The sequence below is a fragment of the Amblyomma americanum genome, chromosome 1, assembly GCF_052857255.1.
Source record: "Amblyomma americanum isolate KBUSLIRL-KWMA chromosome 1, ASM5285725v1, whole genome shotgun sequence".
NCBI lineage: Eukaryota > Metazoa > Arthropoda > Arachnida > Ixodida > Ixodidae > Amblyomma > Amblyomma americanum.
Window position 1 is genome coordinate 283,313,894 of NC_135497.1, and position 27,018 is coordinate 283,340,911.

General features: G+C 48.6%; 1 protein-coding gene across 1 annotated transcript; it reads left to right on the top strand.

Moving 5' to 3' along the window:
- Nucleotides 1-10,606: 10,606 nt before the first annotated feature.
- Nucleotides 10,607-23,129, top strand: LOC144118491 (uncharacterized). Its single transcript, XM_077651419.1, has 4 exons — nt 10,607-10,818; nt 11,284-11,338; nt 13,630-13,724; nt 22,832-23,129. Exons 1-4 carry the CDS (start codon nt 10,670-10,672, stop codon nt 23,127-23,129), a joined length of 597 nt encoding a protein of 198 aa, XP_077507545.1. The 5' UTR covers nt 10,607-10,669.
- The last annotated feature ends 3,889 nt before the right edge of the window (nt 23,130-27,018 follow it).

Genomic DNA, 27,018 nt, shown 5'->3' on the forward strand with positions numbered 1-27,018 from the left:
TGAGTCCTTCCTTTTAAAATCATTGGCGTCTTCCCCTATCCTCTCTTATTTCCGCTTCTGCAGCTCAGAACTTCAGTATCGATGGCAGATGCCGGGGCTAGCAAAAATTTTATCCTTCCTTTTTATTATTATTTCAATAAACCACTACTACTTGGAGTCTAGAACATTGTGAACGGCAATGAGCACAATTAACACCGACGTCTTATAGCTTAATTGTCGCATTTCTGCCACAGCGTTGTCAACGTCAACGCGTGCAGCGCACCTCTGTCACTACCGCTACGTAGTTTTAAGCGCGATGAGGTGTCCACCGTCTGAACGGGGCCAGGTACCCAGTCTCCTTCTTCCGCGCAGATCTCGGAGAAGACGGCCCGACTTCATTCTCATGCATGGCCAAGCTCGCACTGACTAGAACAGCGCTGCGTTCCTGTTAGCCAGGCACACGGTGAGTCACGTGGTCAGGCGGTGAACAGCTGCGGAGAGCGCATGCGCCAAGCCAGCAGCGGTGCTAGCGTACGCGGCGGCGTCGTTGCGAAGGCTACGGCGCAGCTGCGGTAAAACGAATGCCAAACTGCAGCCCATGGTGAAACTCGGCTGAACTATCAGCATTGCAAAAGGCAGCATAGCGGTACAAGGAGACACCCTACATCCTGTGCACTATCTCTGAGTCACATTAAGGAACTCGCATGGGACTGCAGAAGAGGTTGGCAATTTCTATCTGTGCAGTTTTCAAGCATTCGTAACAGCGTCAGTAAGCATTTTTCCTGACAATCTGGTAATGAAAGCACACTAAATTGTTATCCAATGGCGCCTCATAGCATCACATAAGGCTTCTATAATTATGAAAATTGTTTTTTTTGAGGAAAGGAAACGGCATGGTATCTGTCACATCTCGGTGGACACCTGAACGGCGTCGTAAAAAAGAATAAAGGAGGGACTGAGAGAAGAAAGGAAGAAAGATGTCGTAGTTGGGGCTCCAGAATGAAAATGAAAATAGTTTTTTGGGGAAAGGAAATGGCGCAGTATCTGTCTCAGATATTGGCGGAGACCTGAACCGCGCCGTAAGGGAAGGGATAAAGGAGGGGGTGAAAGAAGAAAGGAAGAAACAGGTGCCGTAGTGGAGGGCTCCGGAATAATTTCGACCACCTGGAGATTTTTAACGTGCACTGATATCGCACAGCACACGGCCGCCTTGACGTTTCGCCTCGAACGAAACCCAGCCGCCGAGGTCGAGTTCGAAACGGGGAACTCCGCACCACCTGGAGATCTCTAGCGTGGACTAAGATCGACTGAGATCGCACAGCACACGGGTACTTTTATGCGTTTTGCCTCCATCGAAACGCAAACGAAATGTTGGTTGTATACTGGACTCTATGAACATTTTCTTGGCAAACAGAGCTTGCATACACGAAGTACCTCCAGTACCCAAGAACATGTCCACCCACTCCCATTATTGCCGAAGGACATCCCAGAGTGAATTACATGAAGAAACGACAGGGAGGAGCGTTAGGGCAGTCGACGTAGACGGAGACCTATTTCCCTCTCCACATGAGAACACAGCGGTAGCTACCGTAGTAAAATCCAACTACCAACAACAACTCGTCACCCTTTTCATACAGAACTGTACCATACTAGAGGCATAAGTGACTGCGATAGCCCTGGCCATACAGCACGGTAATGCTACCGGCCGATCGTACCACATCGTGGCCGACTCACAAGCGGCTTGTCAGTTCCTCTTTGCAGGCAGAATACATTGCTCCCGCTATTCAAGTACAACTCCGAGTCAAATACATCCATCAAATATCAAATAACTTGGACCCCCGCATACTCAGGCTTGGAAGGAAATGAGGTCGTGGATGGCCTAGGTCGAGATTACACAAACTGAGCGGGCCTTAATCCGATCTCTCCCAACCATTCGCGAATCCAACCAATGTTCACAGCCTACAACACTAGACTCCACCATCAACGCCTGATGCGTCCATTTCTACCACCGCCTCAAAAACAACTGACTGCTGGAAGGGGGTCCTTTGAAAGGGAAAAGCCACTTCTCTCTTGAGTTGTATCCGACTGAGCTGTGTGACTAAAAAAGTCATTGAAGGTAAGAACCCGTAGCGGTTCTTCTATTCAAGCAGTAACAGATTGCTCATGCCCGCTTTTACCGGCCTCCGCCCCACCTTCAGCTCATTGTCAGCATATACCTGCCTATGTACGGGCATATAAATGATCAGTGCACGCTCTGTCATGAAATGTGTGAGCAAGCAGCACGCGCCTGTTCGCCTCGCACGCGGGAGGCAGAGATAGAGCAAACTTTATCGCAACAGACTTTTGCCTTTGAATAGCATGACAGGTGACCAGTGGCGTAGGTTAGACGAGACGCATCAGCCTTTGAGGGTGAACTTCTTAATTCCGAAGCACAGCGCTAGCTGCTATCTCCCGCGCAGGGCGGATCAGAAGAAACTGGTGGCCGGGAGGGAAACGAACAGGGTTACCACGTTTTTCTCGCGGGGGGGGGGAGGAAATGAATGATGCATGGTTAAGGGAAGTGAGGGCGAAGAGTTCCCGAGCATCGATTTGCCGTGTACTAAACGGTCGCCGGACCTGCGCACACTGATGCGACTAGCTTTGAACACCAAGAAAAGATCAAGTATTCGTTTTTAAGAAGCATTCGCCAAGCTCACCTGCCCTAAGACTCCACAAAACTGGAGTTTTCCTTGTGTTATAGAACAAGAACGGTACACTTTGGAGTCTGACTCTTACAGTTCCTGCTCCAAACACAGCGGATGCCTGTCGCGAGAAAACTTTTTTGTGAAAACACAAGCCGTCACATTTGCTCTGGCGCAGACCGAAAACGGAAAGCCAGCGGGGGTGGACGCATTGAAAAACAACAATCCCGGACGTGTGAATTCGAAATGCAAGATCCAGAGATGGCCGACTCGGATACCGTAACTACGGCTATGCATCACGAATCGGGGGCGGCGGATATGGAACCGCTTTCCGCCGAGGTGAGTACGACAGCGATTCCACCACGCGTCCGGGGACACTGCAATCCGTATGGGGAGCGCACCACTCCGCCGAGCCCTCACTGCTTCCCCGATGTTATTAGGCGCGGAGGCGGTCGAGGGTAAAGAACGGCAAACTTTCAGAAGTGGTGGCACTAAATGTATCGCTTCCAGCTAAAAATTACCAGGGCACTTGTCTCCTTACACGGAGGAATGCGAAAGCATGGAACTTAATAGAACGGGGATTTTTTCCACGAGGCCAGTGCCCGATCTATTTATATTTGTTATGTTTGATTTTATTACTTTCTTTTTCATTTTTTTTTCCTGTATTTGTATTGTTTGTTTATTTTACTTATCACGTCCAAGTGCTATGTCGACGTCCATGGCTATTGTGTTGTCGAAGTTTAATTAATTAGGTAATTGCAATCCATCAACCAAATATTTTCTATACCAAGATCTCATCACGCACTATCTAACGCAGTCAAAGTTGTGCACATACATCTCCACAGAACGACGTAATCCTGCGGAGAATGTTTTCCTGACACGAAACACGCACGAAAACACGGGCTTTGTAAGGTAGAAGTGTAATTTTCATGTCTAATTAACTAATTAAAGTTAATCTACCGAATTTTCCGCATAGCCTGACCTCATAACGCACTATATAACACAATTAAGCTTTTGCACATGTATCTTTTTAGAACCACACAATCGTTCGGAGAAGCTATGTCGACGTCTGTGGCGATTGTAACGTCGAAGTGTAATTTTGGCGTTTAACTAATCTTGCTACATCCACCAAACCTTTGCCACAGCGAAATCTCATCACATACTATCTAACACAACTAAACGTTTGCACATTTATCGTCACAGAACGACGTAATCATGCGGAGAATGTTTTGCTCACACGAAACTCGGGACATAGCCATCTAATGCTAACGCCTTAAAAACAGCCAGTTTAACATGACACCTCGCTATGCAACTCACAGGTGGCACGTTTTAGAGTGAGAGTATTTCTCCTGGATATTATTCCATTCGAGCATCTGTAGCAGCTGAAGGATTTAGTTTTCATTGGCGGCATACCACGGACCCGACAGACGCGGATTCGATCCTGGCCGCAGCGGTCGCATTTCGATGGAGGCGAAATTCTAGGGGCCTCCTCCTCCTCCTCTAGGGAACGCCTCGCTTGCTTCTAGAGTCCGCCATTTAAACGACTTGGTCATATTTTTGTCATATTTCCCAGAGGTGTTCTAAATGATTGCTGTTTTCGTCGTCTATGATGGCTTGCAAGCATCCTGAGAGCTTCATGTTAGAGCGCCAGATTGTAGTCTTGCACCACGCGCGTCCTTCCTTCTTGTTCCATCCTCCACGCTCCTCTCTTTTTTTAATGCAGTAGCATTAAAGTTATCATCACGCCATAACCCCGCTGACGACTAGCGTGACGAAGTTTTCTTATTGTTCGCTACGGTGATAACGGCACCTGATGTCGTGCGTCCACAAAGGACCATTCAAAGAGTGCCACCCACTGGAAGAAGATTCAAACCACTAAATGTTAAGTAGACTGTGGAGGATTGTGCGACAGCATTAGTGGGCTTGATTCTTGTGAAGAGCAGTTGGCCGTCCTGGTCGTGAAAAACTGGCATAAGTCTAGAGTAAGGTGATATTGAAAGAATGCGAAAGCATCCTTTGACCTTATGACATTTACCATAAAGACCCTTCACATAAAGGCCTTCAACCTAAAGTCTTTTACCCAGAAGGCCTTTACCCAGAATGCCTTCACCTTAAGTCTTTGACCTAAAGGACTTTACCAGAGGCCTATGACGTCACTATCACTGTGAACATGTTTCAGTGCATATACTCATCGACTAATTGCTTTTTTCTTGTTTCGTACGACTTGATGTCGAAGGAACTCCAAAGCTATAGCCTTGCATACAGGGAGAAAAAATTAGGATACCTGTGCAGTACACCTTAAAGCGCCCCTGCCTCCAGGAGTTCACGTTTACTCCAGACGGGCCAAGCAAAATGACATGACGACAAGGCTACGTGTGGCCATACGCTCACGTGATCTCATGTGAGTCGTCCTGGTGGGCCTGGTTGCACCTTAAGAGATGCACAGGCCGGGGAGTGAGCCCTCTAGGCGACGTCATTATGTCACGTGATGTGTGGTAAGATAATTACATTGCCGAAATTAACGTGACATGCTCACGCTATCTACAGCGTCCGTCCACGTCTCTTGCAGCCTTGGCCCACATATGCAGCGTGCTTTCTGGCAGTAGAAGAGCGTTTTTTTCGGTTGCGACATATTACAATTTCCAGGCCATTCCGCTCTGAGACCTACCTCCGTGCAGTTGCGACAGCAGTAAGTTATTCTCGAGCCGATCTCCGTTTTTTTTTCAGTTTTAAAAGGAGTCTATTACAGAGAAGTACTCGTGCTGAGGAGAGTTCGCGAATACTTCGCTCATTTTCGGCTGCTCGGTGAGGCTTCATTAGTAGGCTTAATTTATAGCTCCGTTAGTAGAGTTTCTCTTTGCGGCTGATGTTTTGCCGAGGCTAGCGCATTGTGACCTGTCTTCGTCGTCCCTGGCACAGGTCGAACAGGAGACCGAGGCGCTCTCCGTTGCCTACGTGTCCAGCATCATGCCGGACATGAGCACTGTAGTCCAAGCAGCGAACGACGTTCCGTCTTCTACTGGCCGCCAACACCGCTGCGACAAACCAAGCACGAAGAGACACTGTGGTGAGTGAGAGCAGTGCGCCACTTGCGCTGTCCGGTGCACTCCTGTCGGCCGTTTAAAATCCCATTTAGGCAGTGTTACCGACCATACACATATCCGCATCAAGTCTCCAAATTGAGCAATATGTAGTCTCTGGACCAATGTAGGTAAGGGACGTCGGCAGAACGAATTCGTTACCATGAAAACAGGATGGTAAAACCCCTCACCTTAGGTCCTCTTATGAAAACGATGTGTGTCTCGAACAGTGCCCGTAGCGGTCCCTTTATGTAGACGCGGAAAGCTTCCAAGCTCTGCCGGTAGTAACGGCTAACGGCTGCTAAAATTAGAGAAATTTAGAATAGCGCAGACGTATTAGCGGGGGCGTACATCGGAATATCAAATGTCTACTGTGCACTTGCACCCGCAGATGCTCTCCCCACCTAACCACATAGCTACCACTTCACGTGCATAGCATGCAGCTTGTAATCCGGTTTACCGAATTGCCTTTACCTTGGTAAGGACTGTACTCCCCCGGTAACACATGTACACGCAATCCTAAAACTATAGTGACGATTCTCACTCTGATGCTCGTCAAAATGCGCGCATGGGTGTGTGTGTTTGCATTTGAGCAGTTCGTGCTCGACCCCTCGCGAAATTGGTTGCTGTGCAGAGCAAACTTGGCCCACAGATACGGGATGCCGCAATGTCTTTGTCCTTCAATTAGAATCAGCGAAAAGAGCGAATGCTTACGGTTGTGAGGTTGTATATGTACTGACGCAGAGTCCTGTATGAGTGCGGACATGTATGCTTAGCTCATGCACACGCCAGAGTGGCCGCCATGCAAGTGCACAGTGTCATGGCGCTGATAAATGAATGCCCAGTTGACAAAAAACTTACCGAATCGTGCCCAAAATACGACAGTATGTTCTGTAGGTTTGTAGCAATAACAGATGATTTTTCTGTAGTATTGTACCATTATCCTGTAGCACTCCGGTAGTTATATCTGATACTATTCTGAAGTTCTTTCAAACAATGAACACGGTAAAAACACAGTACAGTGTACTGATGGGCGACTTCTATGCGAAAGTGGGCAAGAAGCAGGCTGGCGACGAGCCGGTAGGCGACTATGGGATAGGTTGTAGCAATGGCTGGGGACAGCTATTAGTAGAGTTCGCAGATAAAAATAATTTACGCATCATGAATACCTCTTTGCGCGAACGAGAGAACAGGAAGTGGATCTGGAAGAGCCCTAATGATGAGGCTAAAAACGAAATTGACTTGATACTATGCGCTCAACCTGATATCGTGCAGGATGTGGAAATCCTAGGAAAGGTGCGTTGTAGTGACCACAGAATGGTAAGGTCTCGAATTAGCTTAGACTTGAAGAAGGAACGAAATAAGCTAGTAAAGAGGAAGTCCATTAACGAGCTAGCGGTAAGAGCGAAAATAGAGGAATTCAGGATATCGCTGCAGAACAGATATTCAGCTTTAACTGAGGAAGACGATCTGAAGTTGATACAGTGAACGATAATCTCACAGATATCATTACGGAGTGCGCAGTAGAAGTAGGCGGTAGGACGGCTCGACGGGATACCGGCAAGCTATCTCAGGAGACGAAAGATCTGATTAAGAAACGTCAAAGCATGAGGGCGTCTAGCCCTACAGACCGAATAGAACTAGCAGAGCTATCGAAGTGAATAAATAAGTGTAAGGTAGCCGACATAAGGAAGTTTAATATGAAGAAAATCGAGCATGCTCTAAGGAACGGAGGTAGCCTAAAAGCGGTGAAGGGGAAACTAGGCACAGGTAAATAGGGATGTATGCGTTAAAAGATAAGGAGGTCAATGTAATTAGCAATATGGATAATATAGTTAAAGCAACCGAGGAGTTCTACACAAATCTATACAGTAGCCAATGCATTCAGGACGTTAATGATGGAGACAGTAGCGCACAGCAATGCGTCATCCCGCCAGTAAGGAAAGAAGAAATAAAGAAAGCCTTAGGAGCAATGCAAAGGGGAAAAGCAGCTGGTGAGAATCAGGCATCAACAGATCTGTTGAAAGACAGCGGGGAGACTTTTCAAGAAAAACTATCCATCCTGTATGCGCAATGCCTTATGACCTCGACCGTGCCAGAATTTTGGAAGAATGCAAATATAACCTTCATTCCTAAGAAAGGAGACGCCAAAGACTTGAAAAATTACAGACCGATCAGCTTACTGTCCGTTGCCTACAAGGTATTTAATAAGGTAACTGCTAATAGAGTAAGGGCAACCTTAGACTTTAATCAACAAAATGATCAGGCAGGCTTTCGTAAAGGATATTCCACAATGGATCACATGCACACTATCAATCAGATTATAGATAAATGCGCAGACTATAACCAACCCCTATATATAGCCTTCATTGATTATGAGAAAGCATTTGACTCGGTGGAAACCTCGGCAGTCATACTGGCATTGCGGAATCAGGGTGTAGGTGAGCCTTATGTCAAAATACTGGAAGATATATATAGGAACTGTACAGTTACCGTAGTCCTCCATAAAGTCAGCAATGAAATTCCAATAAGGAAAGGCGTCAGGCAAAGAGACTCGATCTCGCCGATGCTATTCACAGCCTGTTTACAGGAGGTATTCCAAGGCTTGAATTGGGAACAGCTCAGGATAAGAGTTAATGGAGAATACCTCAATAATCTGCGATTTGCTAATGAAATTGTCTTGCTGAGTCACTCAGGAGATGAACTGCAAATCATGATCAATGAGTTAGACAGGGAGAGTAGAGTGCTCGGTCTAAAAATTACCACGCAGGAAACCAAAGTAACGTTCAACAGTCTAGCAAGAGAACAGCAGTTCACATTTGGCAGCGAAGGGCTGGAAGTGGTACAGGCTTCTACTTAGGGCAGGTAGGGACCACTGATCTGGATCATCTGATCTGCAGGGAAATAACTAGAAGGATAAGAATGGGGTGGAGTGCATATGGCAGATTCTCTCAGATCATGAATGGCAGGTTACCAATATCCCCCAAGAGGAAAGCGTACAACAGCTGTACCTTACCGGTACTCACCTAACGTAGAGGCTAACGGAAAAGATTCAGATTAAGTTACGGACAACATAGCGAGCCATGGAAAGGAAAATAGGTGTAACGTTAAGAGACCGGAAGTGGGCAGAGTTGATGAGGGAACAAACGCGTGTTAATGACATCCTAGTCGTAATCAAGAGGAAGAAATGGGCTAGGGTAGGGCATGTACTGCGAAGGCAAGATAACCGCTGGTCCTTAAGAGTAACGGAGTGGATTCCAAGAGAAGGCAAGCGTAGCAGGCGGTGGCAGAAGGCTAGGTGGGCGGATGGGATTAGGAATTTTGCAGGCATATGGTGGGCGCAGCTGGCAAAGGACAGGGTTAATTGGAGAGACATGGGGGAGGCCTTTGACCTGCAGTGGGTGTAGTCAGGCTGATGATGATGATGATGGTTATGATGATGATGATGATGATGAAGTTCTTTCCGGTACGACAAAGGACAGCACAATACTACTGAAAATTTCATTGTCACTAAAAAAACATTTCTGTTGCTAAAGTTCACGGCCAAAATACTGCAGAAATCTGCTTTGATGGCAGACATTTTTCGGCTGTGTTTTTATACTGGTTGCGTCTTTTATCCGACCCACTTAACAAGCGCAGCGCAAAGCGTGCGCAGGTACAGTCTCCGCGACTTCACGCGGCATTGGAGTGAGGGTGCCGTCGTTCTTGCGTATTATTTACTTAATAATAATTAACAAATTGCCCTACTACCCTGTACTTTTCGTTGTTAGCACTGTGGTGGTTTTGGCCGGCCACTTTTAATGCACTAACGAATTTAGCCCTGCAGTCTGGGTATCGGGTTGTGTCTTCTAATAAGTGATAAGATTGTGGTCGTCTTTCTCGCTCTAACAGGAACCACTCTCCCTATATTCTGAGCATCTGACGCATGAGTCATTTGCCAAGTCGTCCCCTATGCTGACAAGGCGAATTTAAGGCCACTGGACAACCCTCCACGTGCACCTCCATATCCTGTACTAAATCCGATACATGTCCGCGGGAAACGTTACGACCACCGAGAGGTTTTGATAGAAGCAGCACATCATGTTTTCCTGCTTTTTAAAACATCGGGATCTCATCCACGCGTGACTGCGGATGGGCAGGAAAAATAGTTATAAATCATTATAAGTAATAAATCATTTATAAATCGTGTGAGGTCGAGCCGCTAGCAATATGTTTCCCACGTTGTGAGTACTTGAGCTGAGATAAAAAGGGTAATAAACGCTTTTCGATCACCGTTAAGAAGTTTAGCATCGTAACTTTTGCCACGAAGCAGCACAGATTAAAAAAAAGGTTTGCGTTGCCAAAACCAACACTGCTATTAATACAGGAGGGGGCGGAGGGGGGTGGGAGAAACACATACAGAACGCAAAGGCATGTGCTATAGTGCTACGCCACAGCGCTGGCTTTTGTCTTTATATCTGGACTGGAAAGATCAACAAAAAAAAAATGACATCCAACACGAAGCCTCTAGATTAGCAAGTGATTGGAGGCGGATTTTAAAAACTATTTCATATTCACAGCCTTTTCCATCAAACTGAACTCTGAATTACTCCCTTTGTCACATTGGGCTTGGTCAATACTTGGCAGGAAGACGGGAGAGCGCGTATTGCTGGATGTCGCCTTGAGTTCTTTGAGCGCGGTTCTGTCATTGCCGGTGCTAAAAAAGTGATACTCGGGGGAAATGGCGCAGCTCAAAGGAATGGTAAAGGAGAAAACGGGCGCAATTTAGAAGAACTGTGCAGGAGACAAATGGCGTAGCTAAAAATAATGGTACTGCTGGGTGGCGCCACCATCATTCGTTGCGGTTGGCCGTCCGTCGCAGGAGCTGCCTTACAGTCGACCGTCAGGCGGCGGAAGCTACCGAGTATTGAGGACACATGCACGGTGGACATGGCGCCACCTGGTCATCTGGGAGAACTTCTGCCCATGGGCACCTGCCTTCGGAGGCCGTCAGGCTTCTTGGTGCAGCATATCGCTAACGCTATCCACAAGAGTCCGAGGCGAATGTTGCGCGTGTCACACATCTACGAGGCACTGAGGTGAGCCCCTCTTCGCACGCATGATCTAGAACGTATCTTGCCTGATCGCGAAGACCTTAGGTTGCACCACCCTCTCCTAAGTTTTTCAATGCTATTAACTAGCCAAAAATGACGAATCAAGACCTTTCCTGTCCCCCACTTCCGCACTTTCCCTTGCTAAATTTTGGTCTCTCCCGGCTCAGTATGGTCACGTGGGGTCCTGACGGACTGCGCCGCGTCACGGAGACTGTAGGAGGCAGCAGTGCGGGAGGACCCCACATGACGTGCACTTCAGGTTACATCGCATTTTGTCTCGCGTGTCAGCGGCTCTCTTCAAGATGTGCCCAGCTTTAAACGTCCTAAACTACCTGCGCTTCTCAAAACGAGTGATATGAGCAACACATCATGCAGCTCGATAACTGAAGTTACTCTGCATTGTCGCTCGTCATTTCGGTGTTCTCTCTTATTTTTCTCCCGAATGCGCAGGAACAAGTTCCCTTTCTTCCGCTTCGTGGATGTGGACGCCCAGGCCACTTGGAAGGTGAGCGCGACTGGGAAAGAGATAAAGAAGAAGAGTGAATGAGATGGGCGTCTTCTTGACAAGACTACTTTTTGAGAATGTATTTAAAACCACCGACATACTGGTCTGCGTAGGACTTGAAGGGGAAAAAAGTACAGAAAAATATTGCACAAAAGATAGTTACAGGAAAGTATTCTGCTAACGGGAACTGCTATTCTAGCAGCCTATATATTCTATCAGAAATACCTTCTTGTTATTCCTCTTGTTATCTTTCTATCCTTTTGAACTCATTGAGGTCACATAATCTCTTAATTACGTGGTGGTCTACGTAGCTATGAGCTAAAGATGGTCATGTACCCAATGTGCGCTTACAAAGAAACCCAAGCAATTTATCATTATCTAGCTGAGGTTACCACTTTTGTTGTTCAACTGGTGATCTGCAGTGCTGACGAAAAACTGCTGCCGGGGAAGCCGGGCCTGCAAACCCTAGGATGCATTACTGCATACACAAAGCATTTTCTACTCTTGTCCTGGATGCGGGATGTAAGCATTGACTACAGTTCAGTTAACAGTCCACCTTTCTTAGTTTAAAACGACAGCAGCGAGAGGCTCGTTCCCTAGGTTTAGCGCCGTCGTAGTAGTAGTACTAGTACTGTCAGTAGTAGTTGCAGCCGACGCAACAGGAGGGTGGCAACTGACTCCACTGGGCGGTCCTAACCCATTGACGTGACGTGTGACAGCGTAGTTCCTCTCCCTCGTAACTCCTCTAACTGCTGTGACGACCTCCCGAAATGCATCATAAATTTCGTCTCGCATAACTATACATTGGTCCGACACCTCGAACATATCTAGCCATTTCTCAGATCGCGACGCTTCCTTTGTGACTATCAAGGACTGAGAGAGAAGCGCCACGAGAGCGAGTATGCCTGAAAAATGAAAAGAGTGGTCTATAACTCTACAGATATGCTTGGTCTTCTCAATTTCGTTTCTTCAGTACATTACGAAAACAGAATATCTCAACATATCACCCCGAATCTCGCATTATACAGTGGTAACACTCTTGACAGTTTTCGTGTATTATCATTAGAACTGCCATCAAATATTTACCGCCGTTGCAAGTTTAAAGCTTCGAGTCGGCAGAGGAGAGGGAGAAAGCGTTGAGTATATTTGGTTTTTGAGGAAATGGAAGGCACAGTAACTGTCTCACTCCTCGGTGGACAACTCAACTCCGCCATTAGGGAAGGCATGAAGGTGCTAGCGAATGAAGAAAGATATAGATACAGGTGCCCTGTTGGAGGGCCTCGGAATAATTTCGACCATCTGAAGACCTTTAACGCGCACTTACATCGCACAGTACACGGAGGCCTTTTGCAATCCCCCTCTAACGAAACGCGACCGCCGCAGCCAGGTTCGAAACCGGGTACCCCGGCTCAGCGGCGCAGCGTGCAAATCACAGCGCCCGATCACGGCGTCCAATCAGAGCCGGTGGGGAAATGATGAGCTCGAGGGTGAGGGGTATTGGGGGATCTTTTGGCTCGCCTTCGACGCCACGTCATTGGAACATGGTCCGTACAGTGCCAGCTCTTTACAATGACCGTTCGATGAAACGCTTTCGCGTATTCCACCAACGCCGTCGCTCGTTCGGAGCGGCGTTGTTAGCGATTTAAAGCGGGTACACCAGGGCGACTCCCGCAGACCCGATCACAACAGCCTTGAGTGAATTCAGCTAACACAAATCGGAGTATCCGGGTTCCAACCCAACCGCGGCGCCCGGGTTTCGGTGGAGGCGAAACGCAAAAGGCGCCCGTGTGCTGTGCGATGTCAGCGCATGTTAAAGATCCTCAGGTGGCCGAAATTATTCCGAACTCGTCCACAACGGCACCTCTTTCTTCCTTTCTTCTCTCACTCCTTCCTTCATTCCTTCCCTTACGGCGCGGTTACGGTGTCCAACGATATATGAGACAAATATTGTGCCGTTTTCTTTCACCAAAAACCAATTTTCATTTGCCGGCGATGTGGGACACCTATGAATGTATAGAAAGGCTTTCTGCATATATGGGAATTAATCCACTTTGCCATCGCATCATGTCCTTGCTGCCCAGAGAGAAGTCTAGGAGGCAGGTGGGACGCCTATGAATGTATAGAATGACTTTGTGCACATATGGGAATTAATCCAATTTGCTATCGCGTCATACCCTTAAGGCAGAGCTTAAGTGTGCCCTCCCGTTTTTTTTTGCACTTTTGTAAATCTGTCGCGAGCAGCCAAGATTTTTTCTTTTAAATGTCCTTCACATTGCGGTGAACTATCGCAGAGTTCGGTGCGCCATGCCCTCTACCAGAACTGGTTTATCAAGGTGCCCTGCAGCAGAGCCAATAACAGCTTCTGGTCTCTCAACTACAGTGAAAGGTACGCATACATGTCTCTGTCGCGCGCTGTGTGTGAAGGAACTCCCTCACAAGTTTATTTCCTTCTAACTGAAATCATGAAGCGGAAATGGGCATGCGCAGGACGCCCACTGCTGAGGACAGATAAGCAAGGGTTGCTTGGGGGAGTGCAGTGGCTTCTAATTAAAGGCAAACAAAGAAGTGCACAGCCTACGGTCCGGTGTACGGATGAAGTTAGGAATTCCGCGCTGACAGGCTAACAGCCGCTCGCGCTGGATATCGTTAAATGGAGATATTGAGAGAGTAAACGAAGACAAATTTCTTGTATTAGTAACAAGTACTTGACCGAGAATTTCAATACTACCTTATTCGAAATTTTAGCGCAGCTTTATTTTGCGACATATTCGGGCAAAATACTTGGATGGCAGTTACTATGACTAGCATGCCGTTGCTCGCACAAGGCCTCTTATCTACCGCATTGAACGAAACATCCTCAGTGGTAAATAGCGGCACGGTGCAGCCCTTGCCTTACGGCGTCCTCTCCCGCGTCTGCTGCTCCCTGCTAGGACGCGCTGCAACCTCATACCCGCCCAGACGAAGACTGGTGCTCTTGTCGAAACGTTGGCAAGCACCCTGAGGCTTTCGCCTCTCTTGTACACTTTGTGATTAATTCTGGACAAAGGCATTTGTGAACGGGACTCTATGAGCGCACTTTTTTAATACATTGTATTGCCGCGAATATTTGCAGTGTTTGTTCGTTTTCAAATCTTCCGCCACATCACTTCATCGCTTTGTTTGCGACGCAAGACTCGACTAGATTTATCTCGATTGATCGCAGCCAGGCAGAGCTGATTCTACGTTGTTCCGGAATATTCTAGTAACTTTGCGCTCTTTATCTCGAAAGTTCGCTATCAGCTTTAAATTGAGCACGGCCGACAGCGGCCGGCATTCTGTTCGACGACCGCCGAGCACGCTTGTCGCTTCGCCGCCGCCGAGTGATTCAGTCCATTTTGGATGCAAGCCAGCCCAATAAAGTTCATTTAGAAGACCCTTTCGTCCGTCTTCATCGCTGCTTCGACTGCCGTCACCACTAAGTGACATCTGGTGGAGGTGCTGGGTAGCCTTCCATGTTCCGGACGCCGCCTTCAAGTCGTGAAGCCAGCCCTGAGCGCTTCGCATCCGAGGACGAGCCAGCCGACGTCTCCAGGGAGAGGACCCTGAGTTCTGGAAACTGCCGGATCACACCAGACAGCGAAAAGACGCGACTACGAGCACCGCAACCTCGCCGAAGATGTCGACACCGATCATACTGCAGCAGCCGCGGGTGCCGCCAACTTTCAATGGATCCCTAGGCGAAGACCCTGAAGAATGGTTGGATCAATTTTAGCGCGTGGCGTCATTCAACAAGTGGGATGATGCGGCAAAAATTGTACACCTGTTCTTCTCACTGGATGGCTCCGCACGCACGTGGTACGAAAACTACGAGTCATCCCTTACGACATGGAAGCTATTCAAGAGAAAACTATTGAAGGTATTCACAAGTGTCTTGAGGAAAGAAAGTGCCGAACGACTCCTCGAGTCCAGGATCCAGCTTCCGAATGAGCCCGTCCGCGTTTACGTCGAGGAGATGAAGCGCCTATTTCGCCGCGCCGACCCCGGGATGGCCGAGGAAAAGAAAGTTGTTTTTAATGCGCGGCGTAAAGAACAACTCTTTGGCAGCCTCGTCCACCAGCCGCCAAAAACGGTCGAGGAATTCATGCAAGAAGCCTGGACGATTGAGAAGACCCTCGACGTCCGAGCTCGGCAGTACAACCGCCCTTCCTCTCCCTATGCAATCCTTTCAAACTCGCCGGCCACCACCGCCGACAGCTTGCGGGAAGTTACCCGCGAAATCGTCCGAGAGGAGCTACGCCGATTACTGCCATCCTCCCCACAGCCAAAAGCAGCAACTCTGATGGACGTGGTATGGGAAGAAGTGCAACAGGCACTTGGCACCGCGACGGACACAGAACCCCAGGCCATGACCTACGCCGCTGCAGTAAGGACTGCCCAGCCCCAACGACAACCCCCACGTCCTCCCCGAGATGAGCCACTTGTCCCACAACGCCGCCTCCTAGTCCCCGCCCGCCCAGCCTATGACCGACGCTCAAGCCCCAGGAAATGCGACGCCTGGAGGACTTCCGACAACCGGCCATTGTGCTTCCATTGCGGTGAGGCAGGCCATATTCTTCGTCACTGCCCGTACCGACGTATCGGTCTTCGAGGATTTGCCATTAACGCCCCACGACCACGCTTCGGGCAACGTCCGCAGGAAATAGACGAGTACCTGCGTCGAGAAGAGTACACGGCGAACCGCTTTTCGCGCTCACCATCGCCGTCAACCTCGCGCTTTGCGCCGCCACGCCGCAGCTACGCAGCCGCGGTACGAGGAAGGTCTCCCAGCCCCCGTAGGGGAAACTAAAGGCAGCAACCTCTGGAGGTGAGGTTGCTCAAGAGTGAAACGCCGAAGATCCTCCACCGACCACGCCCCATGAAGACGCTGCACCCGCGACGCCGCATGAAGAACCGGCACTCGCTGCACCGACGCCGCACACAATGAGAACCCCGACCCCGACGCAGGCTGTCTTGAAAACGAAGCCGCCACCCAGAAGAGCTTCGACCACACGCTCCACCCGCGACTCGCATACGCAACGAAGCCGTGACCCGACGCCGAGAGCGACGTGCAATGCAAGAGCCAGGACCTTTGACTGAGAAGTGACTATCGACGGCCGGAAAGTTACCGCTCTAGTCGACACAGGAGCCGATTACTCGGTGATGAATGGAACATTCGCTGCGCAGCTGAGAAAAGTCACAACGGCTTGGGACGGCCCAAAAATTCGCACCGCAGGGGGCCACCTCATTACGCCATTAGGACGATGCACAGCGCGAGTGACTTTCAAAGGACATACCTATCCTGCGACCTTTGTTGTTATACCGCAATGCTCCCGCGAAGTGATCTTGGGTATAGATTTCCTTAATGAGCATCAGGCGATCATCGACCTGCGATCCAAGCTGATCACGCTTTCGACGGACGAAGCCATCGCTTCGATGAAAACTCGGGAAAATCACGTTGCCCTGAGTGTCCTGGAGGAAGAAGTGAGCGTCCCACCCCGATCAAGCGTTATCGTGACCGTAGGCGCCACGAAAGCCATTAACGCTGAAGCCATCATCGAGGGCAACATGCAGTTTCTCCTAGACCGAGGAATCAGCATCGCAAGAGGCATCGCACATTTGCGCAATGGCCAGGCCGAAGTACTGCTGACTAACTTCAGGGAAGAATACGGGCACATTAACAGAGGAACGACGATTGCTTTCTTCGACGAAATTATCGGCGTACGAGACTCCTTCGCCCTCTCCGACCGCTCCGCAGAAGATTCGCCTGAGAACTCGCCCACTTTCGACATCAACCCGGACCTGCACTGGAACAAACAAGACCAGATCCGCAATCTGCTTCAAAGCTACAGTGAGTGTTTTTCGACATCGCCGAAGGTGCGACAGACGCCAATTGCCAAGAATCGCATTATAACGGATAAACACGTCCGACCTCTCCGTCAAAGCCCCTACCGTGTGTCACCGCGAGAACGACAAGTCATCCGGGACCAAGTCGAAGAAATGCTTCGCGACGACGTCATCCAGCCTTCAAACAGCCCATGGGCGGCACCGGTTGTTCTAGTTAGAAAGAAAGACGGCGCACTTCGATTCTGCGTGGATTACCGCCGCTTGAACAACATAACAAAGAAGGACGTCTACCCCCTACCCCGCATCGACGACACACTGGACCGCCTCTGCAACGCCAAATATTTCTCATCGATGGACCTCAAGAGCGGCTACTGGCAAATTGAGGTCGACGAAAGAGATCGCGAGAAGACAGCATTCATCACTCCGGATGGGCTGTTTGAGTTCAAGGTGATGCCATTTGGTCTCTGTTCCGCACCAGCGACGTTTCAGCGAGTAATGGATACAGTGCTGGCAGGCCTGAAGTGGCAGATTTGTCTGGTATATTTAGATGACGTCGTTGTCTTCGCCTCGAACTTTGAAGAGCACCTCAAAAGACTTCGAACAGTACTAGACGCAATCAAGTCGTCTGGCCTAACCTTGAAAGCAGAGAAATGCCACTTTGCTTACGAAGAGCTGCTGTTTCTAGGCCACATCGTGAGCAAGGAAGGAGTACGCCCAGACCCGCAGAAAACAGCTGCTATTGAACAGTTTCCACCGCCGGCCGATAAGAAAGCAATGCGCAGATTTCTCGGACTGTGCGCATACTACCGACGATTTGTGAAAAACTTATCGCGCATCGCCGAGCCCCTGACCCACCTGACGAAGGCAGACGTGCCGTTTAAATGGGAAGCGCCGCAAGCAGAAGCCTTCAAGGAACTTCAGCGTCGATTACAGTCCCCACCGATCCTTGCGCATTTTGATGAAAACGCCGATACTGAAGTTCATACCGACGCAAGTAGCGTGGGACTAGGCACCGTCCTCGTTCAAAAAGCGACAGCCTGGAGAAAGTCATCGCATACGCTAGCCGTTCCCTTTCCAAGGCCGAGGCTAATTATTCGACAACTGAGAAGGAGTGCCTTGCCATCATCTGGGCTACGTCAAGATTCCGCCCGTACCTCTACGGACGGCCGTTCAAGGTGGTCAGCGACCACCACGCGCTCTGCTGGCTTGCCAATTTGAAGGACCCCTCTGGCCGACTCGCTCGATGGAGTCTACGTCTCTAGGAGTTTGACGTCACCATCGTTTACAAGTCCGAACGCAAGCACTCTGGCGCCGATTGCCTCTCACGAGCCCCTGTAGATGCACCGCCGCCGGACGATGATGAGGACGCCTTCCTGGGACCCATCAGCCCCAGCTCTTTTGCTCAGCAGCAACGCTCGGACCCCGACCTAAAAGGCCTCATCGAGTACCTGGAAGGCAAGGTTTCTTCACCCCCCGCTTCATTCAAGCGAGGACTGTCTTCTGTGTGCAGAATGAGGTCCTTGTGAAGAACTTTACAGCGAACAAAACAGCCTACCTCCTTGTTGTACCTACTTGTCTACACGAAGAAGTTCTACAGGCTTCACACGACGAGCTGATAGCTGGACGTCTCGGGTTTACTCGCACCCTCCGCCGCATTCAAGACAAGTATTACTGGCCCCGACTGCCTGCCGATGTCGCACACTATGTGAAAACCTGCCGAGATTGTCAGCGACGAAAGACTCCTCCCACACGACCAGCAGGGTGTTTTCTGAGCCCCATTGAACCTCCCTCAAGGCCATTTCAGCAGATTGGCATGGACTTGCTTGGGCCTTTTCCAGCGTTAACATCTGGAAATAAGTGGATCATCATAGCGACTGACTACCTGACCCGCTACGCCGAAGCGAAAGCCCTACCTAACGGAACAGCAACAGAAGTCGCCAAATTTTTCGTGGAGTGCATTCTTCTTCGACACGGCGCCCCCGATGTGCTCATCACGGACAGAGGAACAGCATTCACGGCGGAACTAACGCAAGCCATCCAGCGCTACAGCCAAACCAGCCACCGGAGGACAACTGCATACCATCCGCAGACCAACGGACTGACCGAGCGCCTGAACAAAACCATCGCCGATATGCTCGCTATGTATGTCGATGTCAAACACAAAACCTGGGATGTCATCCTGCCTTACGTCGTCTTCGCCTACAACACCGCAGTGCAGGAGACCACCCAGATGACGTCTTTTAGGCTCATCCATGGCAGGAAGGCAACGACCACGCTAGACGCATTGCTGCCCAACGTTACAGAAGAAGAGAACGTCGACGTTGCCGCCTACCTTCAACGCGCAGAAGCAGCTCGAAGGCTTGCCCGATTACGGATCAAAGATCAGCAGCGGTCCGACGCCAGACGCTACAACCTACGAAGACGCAACGCGGAATGCAAGCCAGGAGACCAAGTCTGGGTGTGGACGCCCATTCGCCGCCGTGGATTGAGTGAAAAGCTTTTGCGCCGCTATTTCGGCCCGTACAAGGTTCTTCGTCGGCTGGGTGAACTGGATTATGAAATCATCCCTGACGCAATGACTGCATCCCCGCGACGCCGCGTACGACCTGAAGTTGTCCATGTAGTCCGTCTGAAGCCGTATTATGCGCGCTAAAGGCCGCTGCATTTCCATGCTCTTATTTTCGCAAGATCCGTTTTTTTTCCTCACTAGTCGCATTATTTGTTTTAATGCATCGGGTCGATGCTTCTTTGAGAGGGGAGTAATGCCGCGAATATTTGCAATGTTTGTTCGTTTTTCAAATCTGCCGCCACATCACTTTATCGCTTTGTTTGCGACGCAAGACGCGACTAGATTTATCTCGATTGATCACAGCCAGGCAGAGCTAATTCTACGTTGTTCCGGAATGTTCTAGTAACTTTGCGCTCTTTATTTCGAAAGTTCGCTATCAGCTTTGAATTGAGCACGGCCGACAGCGGCCCGCATTCTGCTCGACGACCGCCGAGCACGCTTGTCGCTTCGCCGCCGCCGAGTGATTCAGTCCATTTTGGGTGCAAGTCTGCCCCATGAACAATTCTTTTAGAAGACCCTTTCGTCCGTTTTCATCGTTGCTTCGACTGCCGTCACCACTACGTGACAGTATGATTGCACTATAACAATCAATATAACTGGAGATCTCCTGTCATCAGGCTTGATTTGCAGGCACAGGAACTCAAAAGAGTTCCTCGTTGGTTCTTTGCATCAATTTTAACTGCTTACTGTAATCAATGGAAACTCTGTAAAAAGAAGATTTTGCTACATATCTGAACAATTGGCCAGTTACCTTCAATATGTCTATAGCAGTGCCTTACAGCTCTCCAACAGTAAAAAAAAATTCCAAGAATGTTGGACATGGATTCTGTCATTGCTTCAAGTAAGAACGCTGAAGGCACAAAGAACGAGTCTTCGTCTGGAGCGGGCCACTAGGCGAGTGGCCTGAACATTCAGAGTAACGCGCGCCCGTTTCCACGGGAAACAGCGTGTCTGCCATTAAAGGCCCCCATCGACAACCCCATAGACGCCCCTGTATTTGCTGGTTGACGGTTCGACAGAAGATTCAAGGTTGACCCAAGTTGAAAGTAGCAGTTTAGTGGTAGATCTTACATTGATTTGAGTTTAATCAGCCACGCTCGTGAGCGAAAATCAAGAAGCCCGCAGTCCTAATTGCGCTAGGAACCGCCTCACTTGGGCAAATCAGTGCAACGTTTTCAATGGACCTTCCAATTTAGGCCGGCGGTAACGGAGCGGTTCCTGACATATCTGCTTGATACCGCATCCCCCACAGTTGCTTTTGCTGCTGCGTTAGTGTGTTTCCCATGGTTTCATTTGTGATATGCTTCTTGTCTGTTGTTCTGTGTGTTCCCCGTTGGAACTCCGCGTTTTCTTGTTAATGTTAAATAAACTTCTTGTAACCAGTTGCTGTTGAGCAGGCTGTTTCAGCCAGGTGGTAAGTATGACGGCTATCTGTAAACTCAATTAGGAAGCCACTGCGCAAAATTAGCGCGACCTCTTTCAGCCTCCGCCGTATCCTTCATCTTCACTTTCCATCTTAAGCTTCTACCTTTCTCTCTTCCGCTGCTACCTTTCCGCATTCTTCGCTGAGCTCATCGCTTTACTGTAGCTGCCGGTTACGCCGACGACAACGACGACGAGGCGCAAGCCAGAAGCGGGCCCCTAAACGCTACTCTCTAAAAATATATATTTCAGGAACCTCATGCACACTTCATCGCCACACAAACCCGCGTGGTCGTAGCATACTCTTTATAGGCTGTCTTCTCTCCATCTGTGCAAATAAATATGCATGACTGCCTAGCCAGGCTAAGCGGGCAGCTTTTGTTCCTAGCCCATTCGTTTCTAGCACATAGGAAGCCGGAAATCCTTGAGAGGAGAGGAAAATATTCAATATGCCCTTGGATAATCCTTGTCTGCCTTTGCAAGATTCTTAAAAGTACCTCGCTGTTTATGGCGCTTTCATTCCACCCCGATGAGTGTGGCTCCCTTCAGGAGGCAAAGCCAGCCTTTGGTCGTTCCATGATCAGTGACGTGTGTAATTGAGTCATTTTTTGACGAAGCTAACGAGGCAACGGGGTTTGTTTGCAAGCCATGTTGCGGAGTACTTATGTCATCCCTTTAGCCATAAATCTATGTAATGTAAGGAGAACCCTTTTCCTGACCTCCTTAGAACGTTTCGTCTTTAAGGGCACCGTAAGAGCTCGGCGGTATGCCCGAGAAGCAAACCCCGTTTGCATGTTACTTTTGCCAAATACAGTATAATGGCGGGATGCTCTAGTTCGCTCACGGTAACCGCGGCCAGGAGACTGTGCTTGACTGTGATACAAGCATACAACAAACAAGAACATTTACACGTTCTTTCCAAGCCTGTTATTCGAGTTACATGAACGACCGCTTCAGCTCATGCATGCCCGAAACCAAAATCCGCCGTGGTACGTGGTGTCCTTCAAGGGTGGCTACCAGTGAGGCTAGACATTTCATTGCTATGGTTAGCAGGTGTGAGTGAGGCATCTGTGGTGTCCACTAACGGACATTGTCGCCGTAGAGAAGCTTCGAGGGGGAGCGCGATGACGCCTGCAGGCGGCGACCACGTAGGTATAGGCTTGTACACAATCTTGGTTAACGTACGTCAAGCGGACAAACGGATGTCATTGTAGCCACCGAGGTACCCGGCGAAACACAACTTGTCTCCAATGTAAACGTCCGCGCTTTCGTTTCTATCCAGAATGACATCCGCAAATGAGAGCATTTCCTGAATGGTAGCAGACCGCAGCGCGTTTACGGGTTCCGTCCAAGAAAGCCTCAGAGACCGCTTAGCGCTGCAGCGACATTTCCCTGGCCTTTTAACGTCGCTCGTTTCAAGTGCTCCCCTCGGTCTTCGCAAGTGCATTTCTGCCTGCTATATAGCTTCAGCAGGAGAGTCTGTCAGATGCGAGAAGGGCACCTTAGATTAACGGCGCCTCGAATCTTTGTTGAGGCGCGGTGGCTAAAGTACGACAGGACCTGTCATCTCGTCCCCGGGCTTCTTTGGGTCCGAACTCCTCACAACCTTTTTTTTTCTCCTGCTGGTTCCCTAAATACAGACCTCGCGATTGGATCATGCCCGAGAAAGAAGAGCAGGGCCAACCACTTGAGACAACAGAGGCATTGACTTTGGCTAGCGACCTGGGGCTGGTGCCGTCCGCAGCGAGGACACCGCCGAACTTGGAATCACCAAGGGACATCAGAATGTCGTCGGTGCCCACGGCGGGGGTGTCGCAGCTGCCAGTGGTCTCATCGCTGAGCCAGGAAGAATCGAGTACTTCAAACTCGCCTCAGACGGTAGGTACTGCTGCCGCGGTCGACGCAGGCAAAGCCGAAGTCGTCTCCCTCGAGTTTTAATCCACTCTCACCGACGCCACAGCACAGAGACACCGGTGCCTCGAGCTCGGCTCCAGCTCGTACAGAGCCGACACCGGTGGGCATGTGCACTGGCCTCAAAGACACTACGACGGTCAAATATCCAGGTCCGTTACCGGTGCAGGTACGTACTATCGGCACCCTGAAAACCGCTTCACTCTTCCACTGTGCGCAAGCCAGAATCACGCGACTCGTTTGCAGAAGCAGACGCACGCGGCAGCCTCGTGGCTTCAGTTCGCTCATTTGCATATCATTCGGTACCACATGGTCGAACGTGATGCCTGACTCTCCTTGAAAAACGTGTGCACGTTTCCTCATTCAGCATGCCCATCATAATTCGGTTGTGGTCATAAATTGCTGGTTTCGCACTTGAAGCGCTGCAAGAGGGTGGTTTAAGCTCGAAAAACGTGCTTTTATTCTCGGAGTGCTTAAGGCAGCCTTGGTCATAGGGCTGAATTTGGTATATAATATTCACTCATAATGGTGGTTCTCGGCTGAACAGCCAGGAAAACTCTCGTGTTTCATCCAAGTGAGAACCTGTCCTTCATTAAAATAGGCTTCAGAGTTACCTCCTGGATTTCCATCGACAAGGCACTTCGCACGGCGTCTGTTCACATCTTTCCGGGATGGTTGACCCCCGTTTGAAAGGGGGTCAACCATGCGTGCATCCATTTCGGCCACCTTTTGTAACTTCCCCACCGAGTGCCATCGTCTGTTCACTGCGTGCAGGAACCAGCGCCAAGGCCCAGCAGCGCCCCACCGCGGCTCGGCACGGCCACGTCTCAACAGACGGCGCTTGCGTTGGGTGTCGGTCGTTCAAGAGAACAGCACCAGCTGCAGGCAGGCGCGCAGCCACAGCCGCAGCTGCAACCGCAGTGGCAGTTCGTGGCATGGCCGCATCGCAACGCGGAAAGTTTCTACCTACTGCACGTACCATCGTTGCAGGAGTGTGCTCAGCAAGATATGCAGCCATCACACGGACGCCAATGTAAGCACCCGTACAATGCCCCCTTTCTGTGTGGACGTATCTGTGGCAAAACTACGCCACGAATTTTAATTATTCGGCTTGAAGGCTGTGGAAAGCATGTGATGAGGTGTCATATCGTCGTGCCCTATAATGTGGCGCACCAAAATTGTTACAATATATGACCTATGGGTATACAATAAAAATAACACTAAGGAGTACATATGTGAGATGAACGCCAGCGCGCGCGAAGTGAAAACGATGAGAAACTCAGTGTGTGCGTGCTTCCGAGCATGCCAGTCACCTTAGTGTCACATCGTTATTGAGGCAGTCCAGTCTTACGTAGATGTCAGGAAAGAAAATGTATTCAAAGGAGCCCTTTATGTTGACACTGTTACTGTCCAAAAACAAAGCTTACCTCATGGCGCAAGCTATTGAGAGGGAATACGCAGTATGTTGCTCTGTACGTCATTAATGCTAAAGCATATTTTGGCTGTATCGGCGAGGTCATGTCATCAAAACGCTTCCGCATACGTTGTGGCGGTCTCAGAATAGGTAGGATCAAATGAATGGTTGTAATCGAAAGAGCACGATGTGAGGATGATGAGAAAAAAATATGTCGATAGGATTAATAGTTGGAGCCACAAATGTCGAAAAACCGTCGAATTACCGCGGACGTAGATATAGTGAGTGGACGGGAAAACTACAGTGGATGGCAAAATGATGGGAAAATAGGCGAAGGAGTTGAATTAAAGTTACAAACGAACTGAAATGTGTTCCATGAGTGATAATTAAGCAAAAACGTTTGAGTGATATAGAGTAATTAGTTAAGTGTTAGGAGCAAATTGCGTTAGGCTGGACAGTGATATAGTAGGCGGACGGGAAAGCAGATCTGGCACCAAATTTGAAAACGAATGTGTGATTGGAGTAAAAAAAGATGTAAATACAGTAAATGTGATTAATTAACAAGAGTAAAAAGGAAGAAAATTGGTAATATAATTGCATGCAATAATCGTAGCCAATGAGGACGTTTAATTGATAGCGATAAACTGAAAATAATCTCTTAACTAATAAGTTCCTTAATGCTAATATGGATGTGTCGACTCGGGATTTGTACCTTGCTCTAAACTTGCTGCGAGAAACAGCTGTATCGTTCGTGTTTCGCAACATGTCCTTGAATCTGCGTAATCGTCCGATTGTTGTAGTAGATGATTAAATTTAGAGTGCCGAGGAGGCGTCAATGCTTTCGCGTTCTCCCGCTGCGGGTCGCCGCACTATCTCAAAAGTCTAGTAGAAAACTAGTATGCAATTTTTACTACGCTAGTAAAATATAAAGCATCTTGAGCCTCTAAACTTGGCTTGTTATCGCAACCTTTTTCGCATTGAAAAAATTTTGTGGTTGTTTTTGCTTTTGATTTGTATACATTGCATTGACCCCACAATGTCTCGATCTTGACTATGCCTCGCTCTTCCGCACCGCAGGGCCAGGTGACAACTAAAGCCTCAGCTGGGACCTACACGCCAGAGTCATGAATGTACTTTCTGAAGACAACTTTTATTCGTGTCGTCCCTACGGCACTCAACCTCCGCCAAGACCGCAAACCATAATTCACTCGGCACGGCATATGCCAGAATTGCGATGGACACCGACGGACGCCAGCTTCGTACAGCTGTTGCCTCAAAGAGGACCGCCGCTGAGTCGGCAGGAACCTCTGTCACAACGGGAGAGACCGGCTCACAACAGGCCCTTACAAAAAATTTAGTAACATTCTTTAGAAAGTCTTTAGACAAATGTTAAAACGGCCTATCGACTTTGAATAGAAAGTCTTTTAAATGTGTTTATAATTTGTATTAATCCCCTATTAACCTTCTTGCGACGATTGGCCACCGCTATCCAAATGAGTCAAGTACATAGAAAGTCTTTATACTTCCTATCATCCCCTTATCGACAGTTTCTACATACTTTCTATCGACCACTTACCGACAAAGTCTACCAGCACCCTATCAACGGTCTTCCGTCAATTGGCCACCGTTATTCAAAAGACTCAAGTACGAAGAAAGTATAATTGCCACCCATCAACTTATCAATGTCTGGAAATGTGTGTGTTACTTACACTGTATGCCATTTTGATAAACATTGTTTTATCACTTCAAAATCCTTTTGTGAACTCCGTATCCTAGACTGTTAAGGAATAACAGAAGCAAAACACAAATTATTACATTAATTTCTTGCACACAAGCACTAACATACATAAGCACTGCAAGATATGCATCATACATCAAAATATTTTACAGAGAACAATAGGGGAACTGAATACTCCCTTTGACACAGCAGTTCTAGTCCCCTCAGTTCCCTCTTGCTAACAATGATTGATACACAGAAACTGTCTAGCGATTTTATATCCTTTATGCAAAGCCCGCATCCACCACTAATAAATGTTATTGTCTATAGGCCTTAGAGGTATAAATGGCTTCATCTTAAGAATATGAAATCTCACCATATATATATATATATATATATATATATATATATATATATATATATATATATATAAAGGCAGCCAACAGTCACCGAAACCAAGGTGCATAGGAGAATGTTTTATATTTTTTAATTTCTAATGCCAATCAATTGTTTCTTTTTCAAAGAAAATTATTTATAAACCAGCAGAAAAAACAACCATGCCGCCGGTGGGATCCGAACCCACGACCTCCGAATATCGCGTCCGGTGCGCTAACCAACTGTGCTACGGCGACGGCTGTCCAATCTGCTGCTTTCGTGGGTATTTATGTTTTGCGTGTAAGCGAACCTTGAGAGTGTTCACCAGAACATAAATACCCACTGTTGGCTTAATAATAATAACAATAATAATAATAATAATAATAATAATAATTGGTTTTTGGGGAAAG

Bases quoted from the DNA above. Each gene is read 5' to 3' on its own strand.
- LOC144118491 (XM_077651419.1), top strand. From the start codon at position 10,670: ATGGCGCCACCTGGTCATCTGGGAGAACTTCTGCCCATGGGCACCTGC. The intron at 10,819-11,283 runs GTGAGCCCCTCT...CCGAATGCGCAG, and splicing joins CACATCTACGAGGCACTGAG to GAACAAGTTCCCTTTCTTCC. The intron at 11,339-13,629 runs GTGAGCGCGACT...GAACTATCGCAG, and splicing joins ACGCCCAGGCCACTTGGAAG to AGTTCGGTGCGCCATGCCCT.